This window comes from Myotis myotis, unplaced genomic scaffold, assembly GCF_014108235.1.
Source record: "Myotis myotis isolate mMyoMyo1 unplaced genomic scaffold, mMyoMyo1.p scaffold_m19_p_7, whole genome shotgun sequence".
Classification (NCBI taxonomy): Eukaryota; Metazoa; Chordata; class Mammalia; order Chiroptera; family Vespertilionidae; genus Myotis; species Myotis myotis.
The window spans coordinates 22,777,247-22,802,767 of record NW_023416379.1 but is presented as its reverse complement, the minus strand read 5'-3'; the positions used below and the strand labels follow the sequence as shown (position 1 = coordinate 22,802,767).

General features: G+C 41.4%; 2 protein-coding genes across 2 annotated transcripts in view; one reads left to right on the top strand and one right to left on the bottom strand.

Annotated features, from left to right (window-relative positions):
* The window catches only part of SLC2A12 (solute carrier family 2 member 12), a 48,076-nt gene extending 23,628 nt beyond the window's left edge, over positions 1-24,448 (top strand). Inside the window, 4 exon segments of the mRNA XM_036318369.1 lie at positions 9,986-10,108; positions 15,827-15,959; positions 22,049-22,149; positions 22,152-24,448. Coding sequence (XP_036174262.1) covers positions 9,986-10,108; positions 15,827-15,959; positions 22,049-22,149; positions 22,152-22,237 — 443 coding nt within the window. The 3' untranslated portion in view covers positions 22,238-24,448.
* TBPL1 (TATA-box binding protein like 1) overlaps positions 22,847-25,521 on the bottom strand; it is a 30,632-nt gene continuing 27,957 nt past the window's right edge. Inside the window, exon 7 of the mRNA XM_036318370.1 lies at positions 22,847-23,288. Coding sequence (XP_036174263.1) covers positions 23,173-23,288 — 116 coding nt within the window. The 3' untranslated portion in view covers positions 22,847-23,172. The remainder of the gene's footprint in view (positions 23,289-25,521) is intronic.

The window sequence follows — 25,521 nt, the reverse complement described above, 5'->3', positions numbered from 1 at the left end:
AGCATTGGTATAAGCTGCAAAAACCAGTGGGAGGTTCAAGAAGATTTTTATTAGGAGCAAGATTTTCATACTAGATCTTGAATGCTTTCTAAGACTTTTAACCTAATGTGATTATTCTCAGATATTTCATTTAGAGAGTTGATTGCTTGTAATAAAGCAAATCCTTTCTATAAATAGAGGTATAAAAGAAAATGCACATGTTGTTCTAAAGTAAAATCGAAAGCCAGATTATACCATTTTCATTAAACCTTCTTAAATATGGGTTGGCTTAAAAAAAACATTCCTTAATTGCATTAAATCATGCCATAATTTCTTCTGCCAAAGGAGTGTTTCTATTTTTTTTAGAATTGCATGTATGTTCTATGTCATTCCACTCTCTGGTCTTCTAACTGTAAAATAACAGGTTGCTCTAGAATCTAGAATTCAGGAGGGGAAATGAATTTGATACCAAGCAATCTTATGTATTATATTTTAATGCATTTAAAATATTATTCTAAAAAGGAATTCATAGCCCAAAGAGTTTAAGAACCTCAGCCCTGCATTTCTTTACAACTAATACTAAAATTCTTCCATCAAATAAAATCAGAATATATACTCCATTGCTTTTATTGGAGACTATTATTAAACATTTTGTTTTCCATAACTGATCTTTCACTTCAAAATATGTTCAAAATCTTACCCTTACTCTCCACAGTGTTTCCGGAGTGATCCTGATCATCATTTTAGCTTCTTTTAATAACAGTATTTTTCTGTCGTGGTTCAAGCATCGGGGTAGAATGGAAGAATCCTGACATTGTGAGGACTTAGAGCCCCATGCTTTATGAGTAAAGCAGAGCTGAGCCCAAACACAAAGCATAAAGTTATTATCTCATGAGTTCATTTGAGGTGATACTTGTGTAGAAACCCAGCCTTCTTAAAATAGCAAATGTAACTCAGAAAAATGTGTGTGGCTGTTCTGTTCACAGTGATTCCCAGCGCTTTTCTAAATCCACAGATTCCTACGTCTGTACAATTAATTAACCTCCTCTTCCATCTCGTGATTATATATATTTTCATTATGACCAAATGAAAGGAATTTGTCCAAGGTCACATATTAAGTTTGGTATGCGACTGTGACTGCCATCCTTTTACTACCTTTGTATTCATACTGAACACTGACAGGTGATCCCCAATCATCTGCCCCAATCTCTTCTGTCGAATAAGCAGGAGTTCAGGCAAGAAAGCACCTTGGAGTGACCAACAAAGGAAGAGAGAGGGAAAGCCTGGGGGTTCACTGATTCACTCACTCATCCAGCACGTGTGTATTGCTCACCCAGATTCAGAGATGGCTGAGTGAAAACCACACCCTGCCCTCATGGAACGAGTGTGGGGACAGGCAATGAGCAAGAAAATGAAGAGAGGTACGATCCCAGGTCAGGAAGAGAGAGGTTAACATTCAGGCGGAGGACGAGTGATACAAAATGAAGAGGGATACATGAAAGAGCATTCTTGGAGGAGGGTTATTTCCGATGGGTTGGCCAGAAGAGGCCTTTCTGTGATGGTGACATTTGGGCCACGGCTCATATGAAGAAGGCAGTGTGAAACTCTGGGAGAAGGGAGTTTCAGCAGGGAGAATGGCAGGTCAAATAGCCTTGAGAGGGACATGAGCTGAAGGTTTAGGAGAACAGCAAGAAAGCCTCCCAAGGCTGTATAACGTGGTGTTTGAATTGGGACGAGGCTTTGGCATCATTTTGTGTCCCAGTCCCACAAGGTAGGACTTTGGACAAGTCAATTCATCTCTGCAGGCATTAGTTTCCCTACCTAGAAAATGGGGCAATATTGTCCATCTCACAGTGTAATTATGAGGTTGAATGGAACAGTCTGCATGTGGTTTAGTGTCTGGTCTGCAGCAGAGACTCAGTACATTTAGTTCCTGGTGCTGTTATGTATCTGGCTGTGGTCAAACTGAGATGAGTAGCTCTGATAATGCCAGGACTGACCTCAGCAGGCATTTTGCTTAAATCATGTCAGAACACAGGTAGTGCTCCGTACCTTATGCTGCATTGTGATGCCATGGTCCTCCTGACCTCCCTTCTATAAACCATTTTAGTCAGGTCAAGAAAAAAAAATACATTGGTGGCTTGGAATATGGTTCAATTCTGGATGACCTACAGTTAAGAGAGCTTCCTAGAGAAACAGACAGGCGGTACAGAAAATCCCTAGGCTTTGTGAAAGGTGATCGATGCGATGGATGTCGGCTGAGAAACACCCAACGCCTACTCGTATAAGTTGGTGCAACTAATGTAGACTCTATGTCCTCTGCACAAAAACTGTCTTGCTCACTGTTGTTTCCTTGGGTCTGACCCACAATAGGGACTCCATAAATATTTGTTAGATGAGTCAAAAACATCTCAGAAGAGAGAGAGAGAGAGATGTTTCTGGACCTCTCTCAGCTTCTGTGATTAAAGGGAAGCTCTCTCTCTCCAGTCTGGGGTTGTTACAGCCTGATCTCCTCTGGCATGAGTCTGAGTCAATATCTAGGGAATAAGAGATAAACGTGGCTTGTGTAGAACTCTCTGGACATTTGATCAAAAATTATATCTGAGTAAAGCTACTCAATTGAGAATTCAGGGTCATCTCCAATTCAGTTGATGACTAAAGAAAATTGATGTTTTTTATGTACTAAAATTAAGGCATTTAAAATTTTTATGATGTTAAGATGTAATATTCATCCCCAAATATCTATTGTTTTCCCCAAATATGAGACCCAGCCCTTCCCCTGGAAAAAGAAATAAAGATTGTGATTTGCCATATCATGGGGTGGCTATTCCTATCTTGGTTTAATAGTTGAATGTTTTAAAACCTGTCTTTTTACCAAAAATAATTTAAGGTAATTCTTTCATGGTTTTCTGAAGAGAAATATGTGAAAATCTGAACCTGGAATTTGGGGGTTGTTTTTGCTCACTTAATTAGTATTTAGAGCTCTTAGGAATATTTCAATGGATTATTTCAGGCTTAAGAATCACATTAAATCCCTCAGATATGAATGGGCAGTCCAAAGTTAATAATAGCAATAAAAGATCTTTGTAGAAAAATTATACCATAGCCACAAGTAATCAAACTCTCAAGAACTGCAAACTGGGTGGTATGTTAGACCACTTGCAAACTAGCAAGTTGGCCTGTCCCAGTTTTATGGATGTTGGCAAAAGAATGCATGGTCAGAGGCAAAGAACCATTTATTACTGCTAGCAATAACAATATCAGCCAGAATATCAGCAGCTGCACCAGCTTGATTTTTTTCTGCAGGAAGACTTTATCTTTAATTTACTGGACAGTAAAAAATACCTTTGCTTCAGATGAGACACTATGTCTATCTTCCTGGCACAAAGGCAGTTAGCAAGAGACCCATGGGGAACTGTCTCTCACCTCAAATATCCTGCTTTTCTGCTTTTAACAAAAAAATAGAATTTTTTTAAGGCTCAAAAATTATAGAGCCTAGCTTTGCTTAGTTTGGTTTTGTGGAGTTTAACCAGCTTTTTGGAAGATGGATATCAGTAGAAAGCATAAGACCCATCTGCTGTAACACTTAAATTTATTTTTATTTTTAATCCTCACCCGAGGATATTTTGATATAAAGAGAGTGGAAGAGAGAGGAAAAGACAAAGAGAAACATTGATGTGAGAGCAACACATCGATTGGTTGCCTCCTGCACGTGCCCCACCAGGCCCCAGGCTGGGGAGGAACTGGCAATTGAAGTACATGCCCTTGACCCAAATCAAACCCTGGACCTTTTGGGTTGCAGGCCATGCCCTATGCATTGAGCCAAACCAGCTAGGGCTAAATTTAGATGTTCTACCTACATAACTCTAGCTCTTCAAATTTTTCATGAGATTTTTGCACAGTTAAAGATTATGACAACTCCAGAGATGTGGAACAATAGATTCTAATTTAGAAGTTTATTTAGCTGCTTCACTCTAAAATATATTGGTTTTAGAGCAGAGAGGCTTACAGGCCAGAAGGACATCAAATGTTTCAAAAGATACTCTTCATATTTTTCCCTAGACCCCGGGCCCCTGATATGCAGAACTATCACAGTTAGTGTTTATCATCCTTTCCCACCATTCTTATGATCATTACATATCTTTACAGAAAAGGTATATTGCACAAATTGTTATTCTTTACACAGGAGAGCTTTGTTATCAAGTGCAGCCATTACACAATCATACTCACACACAGGGTTTGTGTTACCTTTAAGATCTTGCAACCCTTTTATCCCCCCTTTTTAAATCTTAGGTTTCAGTAATTACCAATATTCATACTGCTACTGCTCCTTTTTTAGTTAATTAAGTCAGAGGTCATTTTGATTGATTAAAGTGGTGAATTATTTGATCCTCTGGTGTTAGGAATTAAAATAATGAAAAATAAACAAAAAAATAGTGTCTGAAGGGTTTTACACTATAGTTGCACTCAAACAAAAGGGGCAAAACTTTTAAAGAAATATTGTACTCTTATCTAATTAAATCCTATTTTCCTCTTTGGAGTCAGATGATGAAGCAGTAGTACTAACAGAACCAAGGAATCTAAAATTGCGTTTGTAGTGTTTGGACAGGATGACACCATCCATCTGTTACCGTCAGCAACTGTTCACATAATACATCTATGCTGACTTTATTTCCAGCTCAGCACATCCATAGCCCTATGACCTTGAAACTTACAAATATTGGACAGTAGCAATATTAAAGAGACAGACTAAGGTTTTAACACTATCTTAATAAGCACAAGCATTCATTTTTTACTTTACTATTTTCCAGAACACAAGGTTACGGAATTTTCCAAGGAGCACTTGCAACATTAAAAACTATAAACTTTTCTGATTGAAGTCCAAAGCATCAGGCATGAAAAAGCACAACATGGACTGTTACGTCTGAAACTTGACATTGAAGTTATAGTTTAAACCAGAAAAGACTAATTTCTTATAGCTTCCCTCGCCTCTCCGCCCTCTCCTCCCGCCCCCTTGCATTTTGAACACTGATTCAGTGGTCTGCAAACTAGGATATGCATACTTGCATACTCCTGGCTTTATTTTCCAGAATGGTCCTTTAATGATACTTCAAAGGAAATAAATTTGAATTTCAAAAAAAATCTGTTTCCTAACATTTCTCCTTCCCCTCTCCCCAGTTATGTGTTCTTCCACTTAAAAGAAATCACACCTTTTGCCCATCAGAAATCTTATGATACATGATGTCTCACATTATAAAAACCCCGGAAACACTAATTAAAGAGACGACTGGAAATACTGATGTAGGTGTTGGGTGAAAAATGACTCCTATAACTAAAAAATATATTTTTATTGATTTTTTACGGAGAGGAAGGGAGAGGGATAGCGAGTTAGAAACATCAATGAGAGAGCAACATCGATCAGCTGCCTCCTGCACACCCTCTACTGGGGATGTGCCCGCAACCAAGGTACATGCCCTTGACTGGAATCGAACCTGGGACCCTTCAGTCCGCAGGCCAACGCTCTATCCACTGAGCCAATCCAGTTAGGGCAAGACTCTAATAACTAGATAATAATCTTTTTATAAGCCTAGATGTTTTCAATAATTTGCTTTCAACAAAACTGAAGTATGACCTATACAAGTTATCAGCTGATATTAGAAAAAACTTTGGTTGTTAATTAGAAGAATTGAATGACTTTACTATCATAAAATTTCTTCAACTCCCCATCCACTTTCATTATTCTTCAGAACAATAAATTTTACCTATTTAAAGAGAATACATGAATCATGTAATTCTAGAAGTAAGTGACATTCACCTTGGAATGTCTTGGTTTGTCATTTAAGAAATTCAGCTTGGTTGAATTTTTTCCCCCCACAAGGCCAGGAGTGAACAAAACTCAAAGAGACTTAGAGAAGAGAGAATACAAAAATAAATAAATTAATTAATTAATTAATTAAAGCTACTAACACATCATTGTTGATGTGGGAGATGGTGACCTATGGTGGAATATATTTTTTAAAGACTGTAATTTTCCCACTTAGGGAACTTATGAGGCCAGAACCTAAACATCTGGTTGGAAGAAAGTGGGTATATTCTCTTTCTAATTCACATGAAAGTAGCCCTTTGCAATGAGAGAGATGGGTGTGCTGCATGCTACTTGCAAAGGCGGTAGAAACTGTAGGAGTTTGGCTTCACTCCTCCAAAGTATAGGATTGGCTCCTAGGCAAATCAAGTTGTTAAAAAGTCTGCAGCCAAAGCACAGAATTTCCTCCAAACTTGGTAGGAGTGCTCTGGTGAGAGTTTCAAAACTTCCATGTGACTTTCAAACCTGCGGCTACCACACCAGGTGGTTCAGGAAGAGCTCCAGCCAAACGGAAAGTGTGCCGGGAGCGCCCCGAGGTTTAAATCTGGGAGCACAGGGAGAGAACTGACAGCCTCAGCGGGAAACACTGTGCCAGTGGCAGCAACATGGAGGAGGGAGGAGATGCGCATGGCGGTTTACATGTGGCAGGGCTCAGCCATTACCACTGACAGCCCCTGTTAATCCAGGCCCATGTCCTCCACTGCACACACAGCCACTTTAACTTATTGCCCATCATGGTCTTTTTATGACACTCTGTGCAGCCATAAACACTCTGCAGATTTCATCAGAACCAGGCAGGTTCTGACAGGCAGTCTGATTTAATATCATGTGAAATGTGAGTCCAATATCTGTGCACAGTTATCTCCCAGCAAATCCGTGCAGCATAGGGAAGGCCTGAAAGACGTGCAGATGCTGACATTTGTAGAGAGAGATATTGCTGAGGTAGTCCTGGGGTGTGTGGGGTTGCAGGTGGAATAATAGGGGTCAAGGAGGATTGTTTCAGGACCTGCTAAACTACAGTGGTTGAGCTCACGGCAGGCATTCACTTTGTCTCTGGATACTCTCTGGATTCCTCCCAAGCAAATAGCACATAGCATCTCCTGTGGGCCATGATCAAGGAAGGGGACAGTGAGGACAGCCAGAGAGAGCCACCGCTTCTCTCTGAAATTAGGCCATCTCCTTCGAAAAAGCATCAGTGGTTTTAAGAAACTTTACATTATAAATACCAACGTATCAAATCCGCAGGTGAGGGTCTGTACCGTTGTACGGACTGAAACAAGGCTTCTCTGCCTGTCCTGTTTGGGGCACTCGCAGCCCACGCCCAGGGACACGGAGGCCTGTCAGAGTCTGGCCCTGTCTTGCTCCTAAGTCCTGGAGAGGCTCTGACCCTTTCAGTAAGTTCTCTCTTGCTGCAGGTGCCATTTTGGTTTTTATTTCACTCTCTCTGGATCTGAAAACCTGTGATTTTATGGTTCTGAAATTATGGTTAAAATAATAGTCTCCTTATTTTTGACTTAGACTCCATATTAGGAGGTGAACTATCCATGTTGAAACACATCAATTTTGTTGCAACATCCAGTCTATGAGATAAACCAAGGCTTCAGTTCTGGAATTCTTTCTCTGAGAAGTAGAATTTAGAAGGAATTCAGAATTCTTTCTAAAAAGAAGTAGAAGCTTTCAGCAATGCTACATTATCTTTTGAAATGTCAGCTGTAAGGTTTGCCCAACACGTTTCCATGAGAGACCGAGGGAAGTCACTTCCAATATTCAGTGCATTGCCCACTGACGGGTCAGACTGCGCGAGGGCGTGGCTCGGTGCTGCATTGGGTATGAGCCTCGGAAAGGCTCTCAGTGTGGAAATTGGGTGGGAAGCTCTTAGGCAAGCCCTTGGCAGTTCAGACTGAGCACTTATACCTAGTACCTCCTGCATCTGTTCCATCTTTTGGTTGGCGAGACCACACTTCCTGTAACAGCAGGACCAGCTCATTCTCAGCTGTGGCCAACACGGCTCTGATGACCTCAGCAATGACAATCCCCAGGCCCCACTAAATGATTCCAAGAGGCTTCAGTATGACAGGTGGGAAAGGAAAGAACAGGGTGAAGAGGTGATGAGGTGGGGATGGAAGTAAATCAAGAAAACCTGTGCTGCCAGGTTGGCGTGGCTCAGTGGTTGAGCATCAACCTATGAACCAAGAGGTCAAGGTTTGATGCCCAGTCAGGGCACATGCCAGGATTGTGAGCTCCATACCCAGTGAGGGGTGTGCAGGAGGCAGCCGATCAATGATTCTCTCTCATCACTGATTTTTCTATCTCTCCCTCTCCTTTCCTCACTGAAATCAATAAAAATATATTTAAAAAAAGAAAAGAAAACCTGTGCTAATGCCCTCACTTAAAGAAAATGAGCATGTGCTTCCCTCACTTCCTCCTCATGGCTGCTAGAGCAAAAGGCTGTTGGGGCCCTCTGCTCTACCATGAACCATGTTAAAGACCCGTGGCAGGAAGGGACACAGGGGCATTGGTCTGTGATATAGATTGTTTAGCTTCAAAAAGTAGAATTTACATAATTTTATCTTGTATTTGCCCAAGGACAGGTTATTACAAAGGCTTCACCAGAATGATGCAGTTGTCATTCTACTCTGAGCCAGATCCCAGTCTTGATCCCATCAGGCAAGGCTACCAGAGCACTGCACTGATCTCTAAGGACAGAATCTGCGAGAACCTAGTGAAGGGCAAGAAGTGGAGGGGAGTGATGTAGAAGTATGTTTCTGAATTCCCTGTGAATTAGAACACTAATAATCATGGTCATTTTCTTCCAGGCTTTAGAGATAACCCTATATCGATTTACTTGGAGAAGATAAACAAGAAAAAAAAAATGTTTTTCCTGCCCTCTTCTATTATTTTTTTATTTTTCTTACTTGAAAACAGCAAATTTATTAGGAGCAGATGTTTCCTCCACAGTGTGGTAGTATCATGGAAGACATTAAATTAGAGGCACAGCTGACTGCGTGATTCTGGCATAGGTGGCCTGAGTGGTTGCTGGCCGGTGGGACCCTCCCTGGCTTCTGGCTCCTTCCTCCCACCACCTCCTCTGGGCTAGGACGGTGCAGCTGGTCGATATATAATTGTTGGCCTTTCAACACAAGGTGACTTAGTCAGCAGTGAGCCAGGGCTGGACAGCTCCTAAATCCTTTCCTCAGAATCAAACTATGTTTGAACTCTGCATTTAATTATTCATTAACAAATATTTATTGAGCCACCACCAATCACAGCACCGTGATTAAAACGCATGAGTTCCAGAGACTGGGCGCCAGGGCTCCATGCCACCTCTGCCACTTATGTGCCCCATGACCTTGGCTAATTATTAACTCTTTAAGCCTCAATTTCCTGTTCTATAAAAGACAGACAGTAATAGCTCTTGTCTGGTAGCATTTTGTGAGGATCAGATGAGGTAAGTTTTGTAAATTGCTCAGCCCATTGTAGGAACTCGCAGCCAATTTATTAGGCAAACTCGGTTTGATAGGCTGGGAGCAGGAGATAAGTTCATTTGCTCCTCCACTCCCCTTTCTAAGGCCGTAAGGCAGGTCCTATAAGATTCCCTGTCACTCTCAGATAATAAAAAGTCTTCTGATCAGTGTTCATGCCAAGAAGAGTCTCCTTTCAGAGATTCAAGTGTGTTGAGTCTGGTATGCTAATCAAATCTTGGAGCTCTATTTAATTTAGAGGTTCTCTCTATTTAGCTTGCCCCAGGCCAAGGAAGCACAAGCAGGACAAGTGAGAGTATTATGTTCTACCCACTCAGTAGCTATGATGTTGGATTTCTCCAAGGTCAAGGGCAAACGAGATTACAGGAAAGGGCCCGGAGGCACTGACGTTAAGGTTCTGTGCTTGGCAGGTGGCCCCACCCACTGCCCTTCTCATTTGCATTTGTCAGGCCTGTGTCACACACAGCATTTCAAATCCCCGTCCCTACTCTGGGGACCATTGCCAGGCTTTCTCAGAGTTCCTCCTGAACCCTTCCCCACTTGGCTCTGCTCTCCGACCACAAATCAGGCAAGACTAGGGCAGAGATCCGTGGGCCACCCCTGGGTGTCAGTGGCTTTTTGATAATTTTGCTGTCCCTGCCCCCTCTGCCTTTTCCTCCAGTGCCCTGGCTGGTGCTCAGCGAGATTTTTCCCGGTGGAATCAGAGGTCGAGCCATGGCTTTAACTTCAAGCATGAACTGGGGCATCAACCTCCTCATCTCGCTGACATTTTTGACTGTGACTGGTAAGGATTCGTCCTCTTCCACTAACGCCTTTGTGCTCTTAGGGCAAATGTAAGGGAAGCACACTCAGCTAAAAAAAAAAAAAAAAAAAAAAAAAAAGGCAAAACAAAATATTTTTCTGTGGACATTGTCAAACACATTCCAAAGTAAAGAGTAGCAAGGAACCTGATGTACCCACTACCCAACTTAAAGGGTTGTCAACCATAAGTCACTTAAAACCCCACCTGCTTATGCCCCCACATTATTTTAAGGCACATCTCAGACAGCATGTCATTTGTGTATAACATTTCAGCATGGACCTCTAAAAGATAAGGCACTTAAAAACTATAGCCACGCCCAGCCAGTGTGGCTCAGTACTTGAGCCTTGAATCATGAACCAAGAGGTCACAGGTTTGATTCCTGGTTAGGACACGTACCTGAGTTGCAGGCTAGGGCCCCGGGTCGGGGGGGGGGGGGGCGGCATGCAAGAGGCAGCCAATCAATGATGTTTCTCTCTCATCATTGACGTTCTATCTCTCTCTCCCTCTCCCTTCCTCTCTGAAATCAATAAAAACATATTTTAAAAAAATAAAACAAGAAATAAAACTATAGCCACACTATCATTATCCACCTAAAATATTAATAAAACTTCCTTGGTGTCAATATCCAATCTGTTCATTCTTCAAAGTGTCTTATAATTGTTTTTTATATTTTGTTTGTTTGAATCACAATCCAAATATATAACTTACAATTGATTGATATGTCTCTTGTATTTTGTAGGTTTCATCTTCCTTTCTCCTCCCCTCTCCCCTACTTTATATTTTTAATGAAGAAACTGGGTCATTCATCTCATCATTTTCCCCAGGCGGGATTTTGCTGATTGCCGTCATATTATGTGACCTTCTGTCCCTTGTGTTTCCTGACAACTGCTGTTTAGATCTGGAAGCTTGAAGAGATTTGGGTTTTCTTGTCTCTTTGTTTGCAAACTCCTTTGTAGGTGATTGCGTGTCCTGCCATCGAGGCATATGTCATTTGCTTGTCTCCCACTTTGTTGCAACCACTTCCTTTGAGCATCATTGCCCAGATCTGTTATTTTCTCTCTATCATTCCTTCTAAATTTTTATCTCTAATACTATGCTAAGGAGAAATTTCTTCTATAACTACTAGAAGGAATTTATAATAAGTAATAGTTATTTACCTACCCTGACGTATGGGTCATATAAGAAAGGAAAGATAAATACTTGAAACTTTCTCTTTATTGTTTAGTTTTTGAAATAATGAGAAAGTTCCCCAGCATCCTCCAAAATTGACCAAGGAGTTGAGTTTTCTTCCATATATATATAGGGGGATATAGCGGGGGTGGGAGGTGGGAGGGAGAGAGAGAACGAGAGGTTGCAAACAAAGAAACAAGAAAATCTAAATCTTCTTAAGCCTCTATTTTCAACTGGTGTTCCACAAGAATTTTTTTAAATGCAATACCTGGTGCTCGCTTTGGCAGCACATATACTAAAAATTGGAACGAAAAAAAAAATGCAATACCTGACTATTCAGTCAGGGGCACAACCTCTTCCCTTTAGATTGTCAAATAAAAAAATAATAACAGCCAGCACAACAATAACTGTCCCATGTGAATGAATCAAAATTATAAATTTTATTTGCCAGATTGGCAAAAAACTGTATTTTTGGTGTGCTGCAGAATTTTAGTCATTAGCTTATGTGTGCATAAGATGAAAAAGGCTGAAAATCGCTGCTCTAGATCTAAACTGCAGCTTACAGGAAACAAAGGACAGAAGGTCATGTGATATGACGACAATCAGCAAAATCCCGCCTGGGGAAAACTATGAGACAAATGACCCAGTTTCTTCATAAAAAATGTAAAGTGAGGGGAAAGGTGGGGAGGAGAAATGGAGGTAAAACCTGCAGATTTTAAGAAACATATCAATCAATTTTAAGTTATGTATTTGGGTTGTGATTGAAGCAAAGTATAAAAATAATCATAAAATCATTGGAAGAATGTGAATAATATGCATATATTATATATAAATTCTCAAAAGTGGATGTATATTAAAAAATGTAGATATTTATACTAGTACTAGAGGCCCTGTGCACAAAAATTTGTGCACTTGGGGGGGTCCCTCAGCCCTGCCTGTGCCCTCTCGCAGTCTGGGACCCCTCGGGGGATGTCCACCTGCTGGCTTAGGCCCACTCCCCAGGGGATCGGGCCTAAGCTGGCAGTCAGACATCCCTGTGGCAGCGCAGGAGCCCTCGGGGGATGTCCACTTGCCAGTGGGGAACAGGCCTAAGCTGCAGTTGGACATCCTTATTGCTGAGAGGCTCCCACCACCACTGCTGTTCTGGCAGCCGTCAGCCTGGCTTGTGGCTGAGCAGAGCTCCCCCTGTGGGAGTGCACTGACCACCAAGGGGCAGCTCCTGCATTGAGCGTCTGCCCCCTGGTGGTCAGTGTGTGTCATAGTGACCAGTCATTCCCAGTCTTTCTGCTGTTAGGGTCAGTTTGCATATTACCCTTTTACTATATAGGATAGAGGCCTGGTGCATGGGTGGGGGCTGGCTGGTTTGCCCTGAAAGGTGTCCCGGATCAGGGTGGGGGTCCCGCTAGGGTGTCTGGCGAGCCTGGGTGAGGGGCTGAGGGCCGTTTTCAGGCTGGCCACATCCCCTTCAGGGCGGGGGTCCCCACTGGGGTGCCTGGCCAGCCTGGGTGAGGGGCTGATGGCTGTTTGCAGGTTGGTCAAGCCCCCCAGTGGGGACCCTCACCCCATGGGGGTTTGGCCAGCCTGGGTGAGGGGCTGAGGGCCGTTTTCAGGCTGGCCACGGCCACAGCTGGAAGCAGGTATCTGGGATTTATTTAACTTCTATAATTGAAACTTTGTAGCCTTGGTCCCGCTTGAATCCTGGGTTGCCCCTGGCAGTGGAGGCTCCCAGCCCCTCCTTGAGCAGAGGCCACACTGGCTGGAAGCAGGTATCTGGGATTTATTTATCTTCTATAATTGAAACTTTGTAGCCTTGAGTGGAGCTCAGGGCGGGCCAGGGCAGGCGGGAAGCTTGGCTTCCTCCATCGCCGGGGGCAACCCAGCCTCCTGCTTACTCCAGCTCTGTGGCCGCCGCCGTCTTTGTGACAGAATGATGGAGTAAGGGTGTGATGGTTATTTTGCATATTACTCTTTTATTAGATAGGATATCTTTATATAGTACTTCTGAATCTTGTCAACCACTTTTTTTTAAAGTACATCTACTTACGGAAACTTCGCAGTTGTTAAATAAGCATGGCTTAAGTTTTTATATAAAATTTGAAAATGTTTGTATCCTTCCTACTTTTTTAGAAATAGCCCAAGATTAAAGGAAACACAGGAACTAGTCATTAACACCAACCATACCTCTCCTACTCAAATCACACTCTGAGACCTGTGCCCTTCACTTTCACACATACACACACACACACACACACACACACACACACACACACCCTAGTCTGCTATTTGATGTGGAGAAAGAGAAATATGAGGAAGAATGGAAATGATAAGGGACAGAAAAAGATGACACGAACCTCTGGGAAGAATAGCGAATATATGTGATGTCCTCATGGGCTTGTAGAACCAACACTGGGAAAGTGAATCCACTTTTTACAAATCCTGGGGTAGTCTGAAATCTGTAGATGGCATTTAACTGGGCTAAGTTTGAAATTCTATACTTACTTTCAAATAATCAGTTTTCCAAGTCAAAACTTAGGGGTAGCAAGTCCTTGGACACCAGCCTTCCTAGTGCAAGTTCGCTGTCAATAAAGGAGTGTCCCAGAGAGACAGACTTACTCGCAGGGGGCATGACACAGCTGCCGTGCTATGCTCGGCTCTGAGTAAAATATTTTTTAGAAGGTTGTTTAAATATTTTAAGAGGCTTGCAGTGTGTCCACCAAGCAAGTGCAAGTGCAATCTGGATGACATGGACATGTGACCTATTGTTACCAAACTCAAGGGGTCCGCTGCTTGGGTGTTCTAGTCAAGAATGAGACATGTTAGGTAGTTTTATTTACTTGCAGCAGGTAAAGGAGACAGAAGATTGATATCCAAAACTCTGTCCCCCAAGGGAGGCTTAGCCATTGCTTATATGCACTATTTGGTCAGTTATATGTTGTTACATGTATTACGCCGGGTTCCTGTCCAGCTTATCTGCCTTACAGCAGGTCTGCAAAATACTGTGCTACATTTTTGCATTTGGCAAGAATAGCCTTTAGTAAGAATGACCCACGCCTGGAGACACGTGTCCTCTCTAACGTTGTTTGTGAAGAACAATTGCAGGAGTTCAGGATGTTTGACGGAGAGGATGCTCAGGGAGGGGTGGAGGGGCACAGACACATTTGAACGCTGTCTTGAAGAGGGATTGGGAGAGCCGACCCAGAGGGCAAAGCAGAACCTCCGACCAGAGTTCCTGAAAGGCGGACTTGCATGTAGGAACGGAAAAGGAAGGCCTTTTCAACAGGTGGGGCCGGCTCACCATGCACAGAAAATCTTTGGAAAGTGGCGAGCCCCCTGTTACTGAAAGTGCTACTAGTAAAACAGAACAGGAGACATGTTTGATGAGACAACCTTTGGGGTTTTTTTACTCTCTATTCTGGTTTTATGCCCCAGAAGGGGAAAATGACCAATTGTACAAGCACTTTATTAAGCACTCACTTGGGTCAGACTCTATGCTGAGGCGAGAAGAGCACAGACGCATCAGTTTAAATAAAACGCCAGGACAGCAGTGCTGTGTCTGCTTCCTGCCTCTCCTCCCGGCACAGCTGGGTGGTTATACGGTCAGCTCCTTCCACTGCACTCATGGAACTGCCTCATACATAACTGTCCGGTTAGGTTCCTAGCTGACCAGTCGTGATTTGTGGCTGCAGCTGCTGAGGGCTGTTTGCACAGTTCCAGCCTGTGGTTGGTCTGAAGGGCCAGCTGCCTCCTTACTACCCACTGCCACTCTGGACTTTCTGCTGCAGAGCCAGGGGCTGGCCCAATGCAAATGCAGGCTCAAGTGCATAGGGGGCCATCTCGCACCAGTTAGCCAGCTAGTGGTTAACGTATCTTGGCCTTGGTCAGTAACCGCAGAGGAACTGTACCTTCGGCAGGAAGTGGTTTGAGGGAAAACTAGGCTTCTTGCTGCTGAATCTGAGCAAGTGAATGCCTTTCATTAGAACCACCATCCCTTTTTTTTTTGTAAATCCAGGAAGAAGCATTGCAAATACACTAGCTACTAAGTGATAAAATATTGCCAATAGGTAAATGATTTATTCAAATCAGAGTATAGAAGGGTGAGTTTGTTCCAAGAAAATCCATCTGTATCAATGTGTCTTTTAAATGTCCATTAATAGAAAGCAAACTGCTATAGCAGTGATTCTCAGAGAGGAATTGTGGAGCCTGAAGAGAGAGAGGAGATATTTTACCTTCTGCTTTATATGTTTCCAGTTCTCTTTTTGCAGTGAGCAAAGAGAAAAGCATGCTCACCAAAAAGATAGCATTGGGTGTACATTGTGATGGTTGCAAGACTGCTACTTATTCTGCCAGAGAAAGCTGGGGTGGTTTGAAAACATGAAGCTTTCCGAGGCTGGCTGTAGCTTTAATTTCCCAGGATACTGTCTCGTGTTTGAAAATACCTGTTTTTATATATGTTCTAAGAAGCGGCTGTCCACAAGTGGCATCAAAGCAACACCGAATGCATTTCTAACCAATCCCTTTCATCCTCTGTAGATCTCATTGGCCTGCCCTGGGTGTGCTTTATCTATGCGATCATGAGTCTCACAGCCCTGGGGTTCATTGTTGTGTTTATACCTGAGACCAAGGGATGCTCTTTGGAACAAATATCAATGGAACTGGCAAAAACGTAAGTATGATGTGCATTGCTCTCCAAACAGCACTTTTTGGTAAAAAAAATAAAGTAAATAAATAAATAAATGTAGCTTTTATATACAACCAAATCATAATAACATCTGAAAGTATTTTAGGATATTTTCTTTGGTGTGGAACCGTATCTCATAGCATAATTCCAGTTACTCTGACGTGTATTTAGTTTGGGTGAGTCAGCTAAGGAATTAGAATAATCGATGCTTTCTTACAAGTGAACCGTTCAAAGCTTTCTGCAATGATCAAAGGACCCTCCCATCTCCTCAGCTTTCCCTGATGCAGGGTTTGTTTGTTTGGGGTTGAGGGTAGATCCTGGAACATCAGGCTCACCTTGTGTTAGAAGCACGGGCTTCAGTTCTTCCATCTCTATCCTACCTGATGGTCTCTTTAAGCCCTTGCTAAGATTATCAGGAAAATTCAGGTTTAAATGTCTACACATTATTCCAAATAAAGCACAAAGTAAGTTTAAGAAAGATTAAGAGTTTCTGAGGAAATTTGCATTCAGAAAACCTGTTAAATAAATTCCAAATGCAGGCATCACTTTAGCAATTTCACTTAGAAGTGGGCGGTCAGAAATTCCTTTTCTTTTAGTAGCAGAACTCACAGTTCTAACGGCTGAAACAGGCCTGGGGAATTCAGCCTGGGGAAGGGGTGGTGCATCGGGAACAGGAATGAAGGGGAACTGGTTATTCTTCCCAGGAGTCAAACCTTATACTTGAAAATGTAGAGATACTTGTTCTTGGGTTTGAATAAAATGGGAGGAAACAATATATTTATAGTTTGTGACTTTCTTCTAAAGATACTTTCAATCCACTAGAGAGAAATGTGTGATTGCTACTGAAACTGTGGGCATAGTGATTCTCCAGCTTTTGTCTGAGTGATGGTAGGCATGTGTATTTATATAGACCAAACTGTTAATCCTCGTTTATTAAGGTGCGTGGTCAGCAGGATTGTGGGAAATGTTTTACTTTTTACTTTATACACTTTTAAATGGTTCACATTTTAGAAACAGATCACTTTAGTAAAAAGCAAAAAAACTTTTCTCTTAATTCAAGCCATAAGTTAAACATCAAACTATACAGGTAATTTTTTATAAAGATAAGGTCCTGTTTTTATTATTTTTTAAAATATATTTTTATTGATGTCAGAGAGGAAGAGAAAGGGAGAGAGACAGAAACATCAATGATGAGAACCATTGATCAGCTAGCTGCCTCCTGCACACCCTGCAATGGGGATCAAGCCCGAAACCCGGGCATGTGCCCTTGACCGAATCAAACCTGGGACCCTTTAGTCCGCAGGCCGACACTCTATCCACTGAGCCAAACCAGTTAGGGCAAGGCCCTGTTTTTAAGAAAAAATGAAAATGATACTCATTTACAAAGAGAAATACAATAGTCAGGAAGGCAACTGCTCTGTGGGTCACAGGATGTGACTTAATCTGTCTGTGCAACGGGAGGAGGAAGAGGTCTGTTCAGATGAGTGAGACACTGGCTATCCCAAGGCTCTCCCTCTCCCACTCCAGATATTCCTTATTCAGTTCTTTGTGGGCCATCTCCTATGGGCCGGCTCTGTGCCAAGAAAGAGCTGATGATACAGGAGACAAAGAGTCCATAGCTTTTTTAAGAGGCAGATAAGAAAACAGACATTTAACACACTGCGTTGGAAGACACGAAGGAAAGTGCATTGGAGGATTTCATCTATAAACGCTTCCTGAAAGAGGCAATTCCAGAACAAGGTCTTGAAAGAGTTATCTGGGCAAAGGGACTGTGTGGAAGTCAGAGGAGGGGTCACACGTAGAGGCCAGTCCACTTACCAGTGGTGGGTGAAGAGGGCAGGTTCTGAGCTGGGGATCGAGAGGTGAGCCCAGGGCACAGGGCACAGAGAAGTCAGGAAGGATCTTGATTCATCTTGTAGAGTTTGGATTTTTATCCTGAAACCAGTGGGCATGAGAAAAACAACAGGACAGGAGGGGTGGCGAATGAGGGAGACCTTTGAGGAGTGTGTTGGAAGAATCAGACAGGAAACTACGAGTCTGGTCTTGGTGCAGGGATAGAATCTTCACAGCTCGGAGCAAGACTGGAAAAGGCAGTTAAGGGAACAGGGATCTCTCTAGCTTAGAGAACTAACCCGGTATACACGGGGACATTCACTGAAGTCAGACCCAGAAGCGGAGAAAGGCAGGTTTGGGAGGCAGGAGTCTGGTGGCTGGTCAGGGATTAACCCTCATCAGTTTGCACAGGGTCTGAGGTGCCTATGGGACATGCAAGTGATGGGAAAAGAAGGCCAGTGTTTACTGGGAGCTGGAGTTGAGGAGAAATATCTACGCTGGAGAAATAGATTTGTACTCAACACAGAGGTCCACAAGCAGGGGCACATCCACATTTTGTGGAGCTTAATAAGCTTTTGGGCCCAGTTTAAGAAAAATATCACAAATTATGAATGCAAAATTATACACGACAGTGTGCGTCTTGGAAGGGCTGTGCGGGTGAGGGGTCCTGGGGCCTGTTTCATTGGCGTTATGGAAACCCACCTTGGGTATATGCGCTTTTGAGCTACCCATCTACTAGCTGGAGGAGCAAAATCCCTTAAAATATAAAGGTTTGTTAAAATTCTTAAAACACAATGATTAAAACACTGAACCAGGGAGAACGTGGTAATGAATTCATCAAAGGAAGCTACCCTATTATCATTCCTGTTTTGCACTCTTTCTTATAAAGTACAACTTGAAGGCCGAGTTCAGGTTAAGAAACTGTTAGATCTATTTTTCACAGGGGGCTGTCGGAACGTATCAAACTGCAGACCAAATGAAAATTTGAAAGCAAAACTTAAGAGAAGCCTGTCTTTCCTTCTAGCAGATCTCCAGAATAAGACATTCCCCAAGAACATGTGATCCAAAACTGAACAAAACTATTGTCAGCATCTGGGGTGGGGAAGGAATCTAAATTAGTAAGACTGAATCAGGACATGTTTTTACAAGAATCATATTTCTGTTACTTTTGAGTCATGCAATAACTCAAACTTAAAGCCAGACCCTCTCCAAGAAAGTGATAAATTGCAAAGTAGGATAGAAGTGAAAGCCAAGGTACTGTCGACCCCTAGACAGACCACACAAGCGCTGGGAGGTTGGTGTTGAAGAACAAAACCACGTAAGGGCTCTGGTGCAGAGAAGTATGAAAGATGAGGTGGCAAAACAATCCTGCATTTTAAACGCGTTCATAGCAGCAGGAGCATCTGCTGGGGTGTATCCATGTGGTGGAGCCCGGGACTGATGGCAGGCAAGAGACAAAGCTGCTTGCAGAAATCTTGGAGAATTCCCATTTATGCAACACTAAGAGGCTGGGGCGTGTCTTAGCTTGATGCAGCAGGTTGGCAAAGGCTTTGAAAATGAAAATGTAAGCAGCTTGAAGTGTGTAGATTGATCAAAGTATGTGTGAAATATGCCTGTAGCAAGGTTCCCTGGAGGGAAATGTCAGAGACAGAAATAAGAATAAAATACGTAATGGTACTGGAAAGTTATGGAACCAGCGAAGGAAATGTGGGGTGGCAGGAAGCCTGGGGACCTTGCGAGGACTGGGAAGCGGAAGTTAACCTAAAGACTGAGGAAGGACACTGCTGAGTTACGGGGGTCTGTGAATTTAGGAGTTAAGGAAACAATGAATTAACTTTTGTCACCAGGGTAAGCGATAGTCCTGATGTGCGTATCCCGATGACTTGCTAAGGAGTGAGAAAGGAAACTAATATCAACTCCAAATCTGATAGTACACATTGCCTAACATTTTCCTCTCTGGTATTTGGAGTTGGGTTCTTTTACTTCTATTCCTACCAGCCTGAAAAAACAAATATTCTTCCAAAGTTGTTAAGTTTCTTATAAAATAAAGTGACTCAGCTGAGAGGTTGGGAAAGATTCCAGCAAAAATGTAATCTGAAAGGATTTTGTTTTGAACTCCTGCCTTGCAAGTTAAAAACTCAAAATGGGACATTTGCCACATGTGCTATTTCAGTTGGACTTTACTCCAACTTAAGTGGAAACATATAGAGGAACCCAAGTTCTTGTTTTGTAAATATTTTAGTTCTGAGGCCTATTTTTCACTTAAAAAACAAATTTTTTTTATTGATTTCAGAGCAAAAAAGAGGAGAGAAACATCAATGATGAGAGTGAATCACTGATTGGCTGCCTCCTGCATACCCCCTACCAGGGATCAAGTCCACAACCCGGGCATGTATCCTGACCTGGAATCAAACTCACCTCCTGGTTCATAGGTCTACGCTCAACCACTGAGCCACACCGGCCAGGCTCTTTTTCACTTTTAATAATTAATTTTATGTGGCCATTTCTTCCTTCATTCATCCAAATTCACTTATTCAATAAATATTTACTGAGCATCTATTATGTGTCAGGCATCATTCTAGGTGCTACAATTAATCAATGAGCATAAATGCACTGATAAAATAGTGATTGGTGGCTACTTTCAATTGAGTGAGCTGAGAAATTATTCTGAGAGGTAACATTTAAAATAAATCTAAGTGATAATCAAGAGCCAACAGAACAGTCGGTGTAAAGGATAAAGCAGAAACACTTGAACTGTTCCAGGAATTGAAAGAAATCCAGGAGGCTGCAACCTTTGAGATCCAGTTTAGAAATTCGATAGATCCTGGTATGTAGAGATTTATAATCTGAGTGAGTTTGGATTCATTCTAAGTGTAAGGGGAAGCTACTAAAATATTCTGAGCAGAGGAATGACATGATCTAATTTACATTTTACCCCTCTGCAGTCACATAGATGAACCTGGCTGAGAAAGCACACAAACATAGGCCTGGTCTCATTTAAAACCATGAACACTGACTTCAGGTAGCCTGCAATGCTGCCTGGCCATTACACACCCATCCCTAGTCCATTACTGGCCTCTCTCCTAGGTAACTGCTCAGTAACACCTCTCCGGAAACCTCCCCACCTCCTCGCCCTCCTTACTCCCATTGATGGCCTTGCGCCTGACTTCATTAAAAGAAAGGACACACTTAGAAGGGAACGTCTATAACCATCCACATCACCCTCACATTTGTATCCAATACACCGTCCCCGCTCTCTCTCTCAGCTCCATCATTCCTATGTGAGGTCAAACACTTGGCTCCCTTTCTCTTCTCCAACAGTTCTCCCTGCTCACCCCTGCATCATCCATATTTTACCTCATTAGCATAGAAACCTGGTATGGTATTTTTTCCCCATCCTAAAAAAAAAGTCTTTGATCCCATTTTCCTTTCATGTACTCATCAATGCTCCAGCCATTGGTGGCTACTTTCTGTAGGTACAGTACTTTACTTGCACTTCTTCACTTGGTTTCCTCCCTAACTTCATTCCAGTTTCTGATCAAATGTTACCTCTTTAGAGATGCCAGCAGCATATGCCACCCCCCCCCCCAAAAAAAAAGTCATTCCTTCCCCCTTTTCCTCACTGGCATTTTCAGTACTTGAAATTATATGCTTAGGTGCGATCCCCTCTACTAAGTCCTACCCTAGTACTAGGCACGTTGCAGTCACTTGATAAACTGGTTAAATTCCAGAAAAAGCTATTTGAAAGGGGAGAGAGGTTCAAAGGTAGAGTTCTCTTTTTTAATAAATGTGAAATACTAGAGAATATTTTCACGCTGAGGGGGATAATCCTGTAGAAAAGAATTTAATGCAGGAGGGAACAATGAAAAATAGGATTATGTAGATATATATATTTAAAGGCATATTGGCCTAAGTTTAAGAAATGGAAAAGAATGAGAGATCTGGGATGTACCTCCATTAGTCCTATGCAACTCTCTCCTTGGAGTCTTTCTCTGAATATCATATAGGAATGAATCGTGCCTGAGAAGACCCCACACTGACATTCTGTGGTATACTCAATTCTATGATACATCAAGGCTCTGCCATTAAAAAAAAAAAAAAAAAAAAAAAAAATTCTTTTTTTTTTTTGCATAGCTAAAACATTAAAGCCCAGAGAGATTTAAAAAAGAATAGCTTGCACATTTTTTTCAAGTACTGTAAACTAAGAATGACATTTTCATTAGTGCCTCTTTCTCTTTCAGGAACTATGTGAAAAACAACATTTGTTTTATGAGTCATGACCAAGAGGAATTGGCGCCAAAAACACTCCAAAAAAGAAACCATCAAGAGCAGCTCTTGGAGTGTAAAAGCTGTGTGGGGGGGGACAACCAAGGCAGTCTGGTCCAGAGACCTACTGGCCTCAAAACCTTATAGATGTTGATACAGTATAAGAACGTTTAGTACGGAGTCTTCATACCAATACATGTTGACAATGCCATGTTTTGTCTTTAGTGTCATGAAGTTAATTTATTAAAACCACCTTTAATCTCCATTCACAATAGGTGAATGAGGTAGAAGGCCCCAAGACTCTCTTTATTATTCTGAGCAGGATACCAGGTAAAAAAAATGCTGGCTGGTTCTACACTTGGCACCTTTTCACAGAGTAGCTTTGACAGACTGAACTAGGGATACAATCACCTTTGCCTTCAGTTGTGTATGTATAGAGTTGCGGTTTTATCATTCAGATACATAAGTGTCTAAACACAAGCTTGTGGTTTTTTGCCTACTAAGACTACTTGCACTGGGTCTTGTGTAAAAAAGAATCAGAACACAATGTGGACAATTGCACATACGTTCTACATTAGGAGAGGGTGCTGGCTAGGCTTTTAGTGATGAATCCTAATTACAGTTTAACAGGTTACAAACATTATGCATCTTATTTTATGAATTGTGAACTACAATGTAAAGTACCTTTTGTGAATTTCATATTAGCATTATAAAATAATGCGAAAAATAATTCTTTAATGGCTGAGAAAAATAAGCATGTTCTCATCCATTTAAAAAAGATGAATAGAAAGGACAATATGAAATTCCTGGGACCATATTTATTTAGAAGTAGCTGTTAGTAAAACATTAGGAGTCAGGCCATTAGATTACTTATCCCAATCTCTAAGCAATTACATTTGACTTTTCAAGCCAAGCTTATAAAGTTCTCTTTGTAAGGCATCCATAACTTAATAGTGATCCGGTTTCCTGTAATTATTTGCACTCCTCAGGATTATCACTACCTCAGGTTATGGCATACAGGCTATAATCAATGCTGACTTTCAGATGATTACAGCCATAATACCTGACATTCAGACATCAGGACAATTGCTGTTCTTCTCTATGCTGAAACAGAGATCGCCGACTGCACCAGAAACTTGGGTTTCCACCCACACAATGAGTTGCTCTCTTGTGCATTTCTCCAGTTGACTTTTAAAACTTGGTGAAGCATTTTACCTATAGAATTTAGATATGATAGAAAACTACAGTGACGAATCTCAAACCACTAAGTAGTAATCCATTACATTACTAATATTCTAAGTTATGGAAGACACTAAAAAAACTTAATGAGCAACCTAACTTGAGAATGAATACAAAAATATGATTAATCTGAAGAAAAGAGAATCCTGAGTCAAAAACAAGGACCCTTTTTATTTAGCCTGGAATTTTCCTCCTGGGATGTAACAAACTGTCCCAAGCTTGCTATAAGGGTATATGATACTACAATTCCTTGTAACAAAGTGGAAGACTAACTGTTGTAAGAAATAGTAAAACTAGCCCGGCTGGCATTGCTCAACAGTTGAGCACCAACCTATGAACCAGGAGGTCACGGTTCAATTCCCAGTGTGGGGCATATAGGAGGCAGCCAATGAATGATTCTCTCTCATCATTGATGTTTCTCTCCCCTTCCCTCTTTCTATCTGAAATCAATAAAAATATATTTTTAAAAAAGAGTATTAAAAAATAGTAAAACTATATTATCAGAGACTCAGGAGAATGTCTAACAGTCCTGGTTCTGAAATGTACTCTCTCGATTAAAACTGGCAGGGGAAGTTATGAGGAAAAGAGATTTGAGATAAATGACATTCAGAAGACACTACTTGCGCTGGGTCTTGTGTAACATTTCATATGCAAGTTAGAGCATGCATTGGTGTGGTTTTTTCCCCCCTCATTTATTTGTTTTGAAGAAGAGAAAGTGTGTTCTGTAGAGGATAAATTTAAGAAATTTATTATAAATCTTCAGTGGAATTATATTGAGATTTTAAAAAATCAAGATAGGTAATCGATATAAATTTTTGTGCTTTGACAAGCATCACAGAATATAAGATATTTAACAAAATTGTTATGTTTTCTTTGAAATTCAAATGCTATGTATACTTTAGCTATCTTGGTTTAGCCATTCTTTGTTAACGGGCAGGAAACTGTTTATCAACCTATTTATTATGTTTATTACTAGTGATTTCAACTTCAGTATCTTAAAATGCTTTGTAATATTTTTCTTTTCTATTGAGTCTATAACTAAACAACTCTATCTTCAATCTAATTTTCACCCAATACACCGCCAATCAGAGCTTTTTGATTTTCAAAAATAAAAGGGGAAATACTTCGAATTTGTATGTATATAGTCACAGTTTTTATTTATAAAAACATTTACAGCACTTGTGAAAAGCCAGCAAAAGACACCAACTGGCTCCTTTCTCACCAACTTTGCTAAGTTCCGTGGGTTGTCCAGGCCAGTCAGCCAAGTGCCGCTCCTGCAGCCTGAAACCAGCCCTGGCCAGATTGTCTTTCCTCCTCTTTTCCAAGAAAGCATTTTGATGAGCTGCTTACTGATCTACTAGTTTTTAAGTCACTCGAATACTGAAAATGTCATGACATCTGGTTACATACCCTGGCCATATAATCATGTTTTTTCCCCTTTTCCGTATTCCTTTTTTGGGAACACAGCAAACCGGACGTCACTTATTAATTACTGTTAATTAAAAATAAGTGGAAAATCTCAAATTTAAAAAGTCTTCACAGAACCTGTAACCTTTTGATTGAATTTTATTCTCTATTTTATGAGGTTAGCTATCCTATTGGAACTTTACCGGCAAACACAAATGTAAAAGTAAGGACAAGAGAAGTCTGAAAATCACGGTTAAGTTTTTCACAAGAAAGAAAATACAAAAGTTAGCATTTGCCCTTGCTTATGAGGGAGTGAGAGGCAGGGTAGGGGAAGATATAGAGAAGACGACAAAAACAAAGTAATATGTATTGTTCAGTGCAGTGCTTAAACTAAGTTTTCAAGATTTATAATACGGTAAGGAAAATGTACTAGAATATAGAGGTTAAGATACTGCAATTTTTCACAAAGGTTTCAAACATTTTTGAAATTCAGGTTTTAGAGGAAGACTGTGTTGGAATATTGTCCCTATGGAGAAGCTGATTTGATTCTGGACTAGGTCTTATTTCTAGGTAAAATCACTGTTTATACTAAACTCCTAAACACACAGGGCAGAGCACAATGGCAGCCTGATCCTGCATTACCATTCCAAGGCTGTGGCTGAGCCAGACAGCCGCTGTTTCAGAAAGGCGTATTTATCACTTTAAGAGTAGCCATCCTATATACTCAGTAGTCACTCTTTAGCTCCTTTACATAAGACACAGCAAGGGAAAGACAGATCTTGCAAAACGGCTTTCAAGTTCA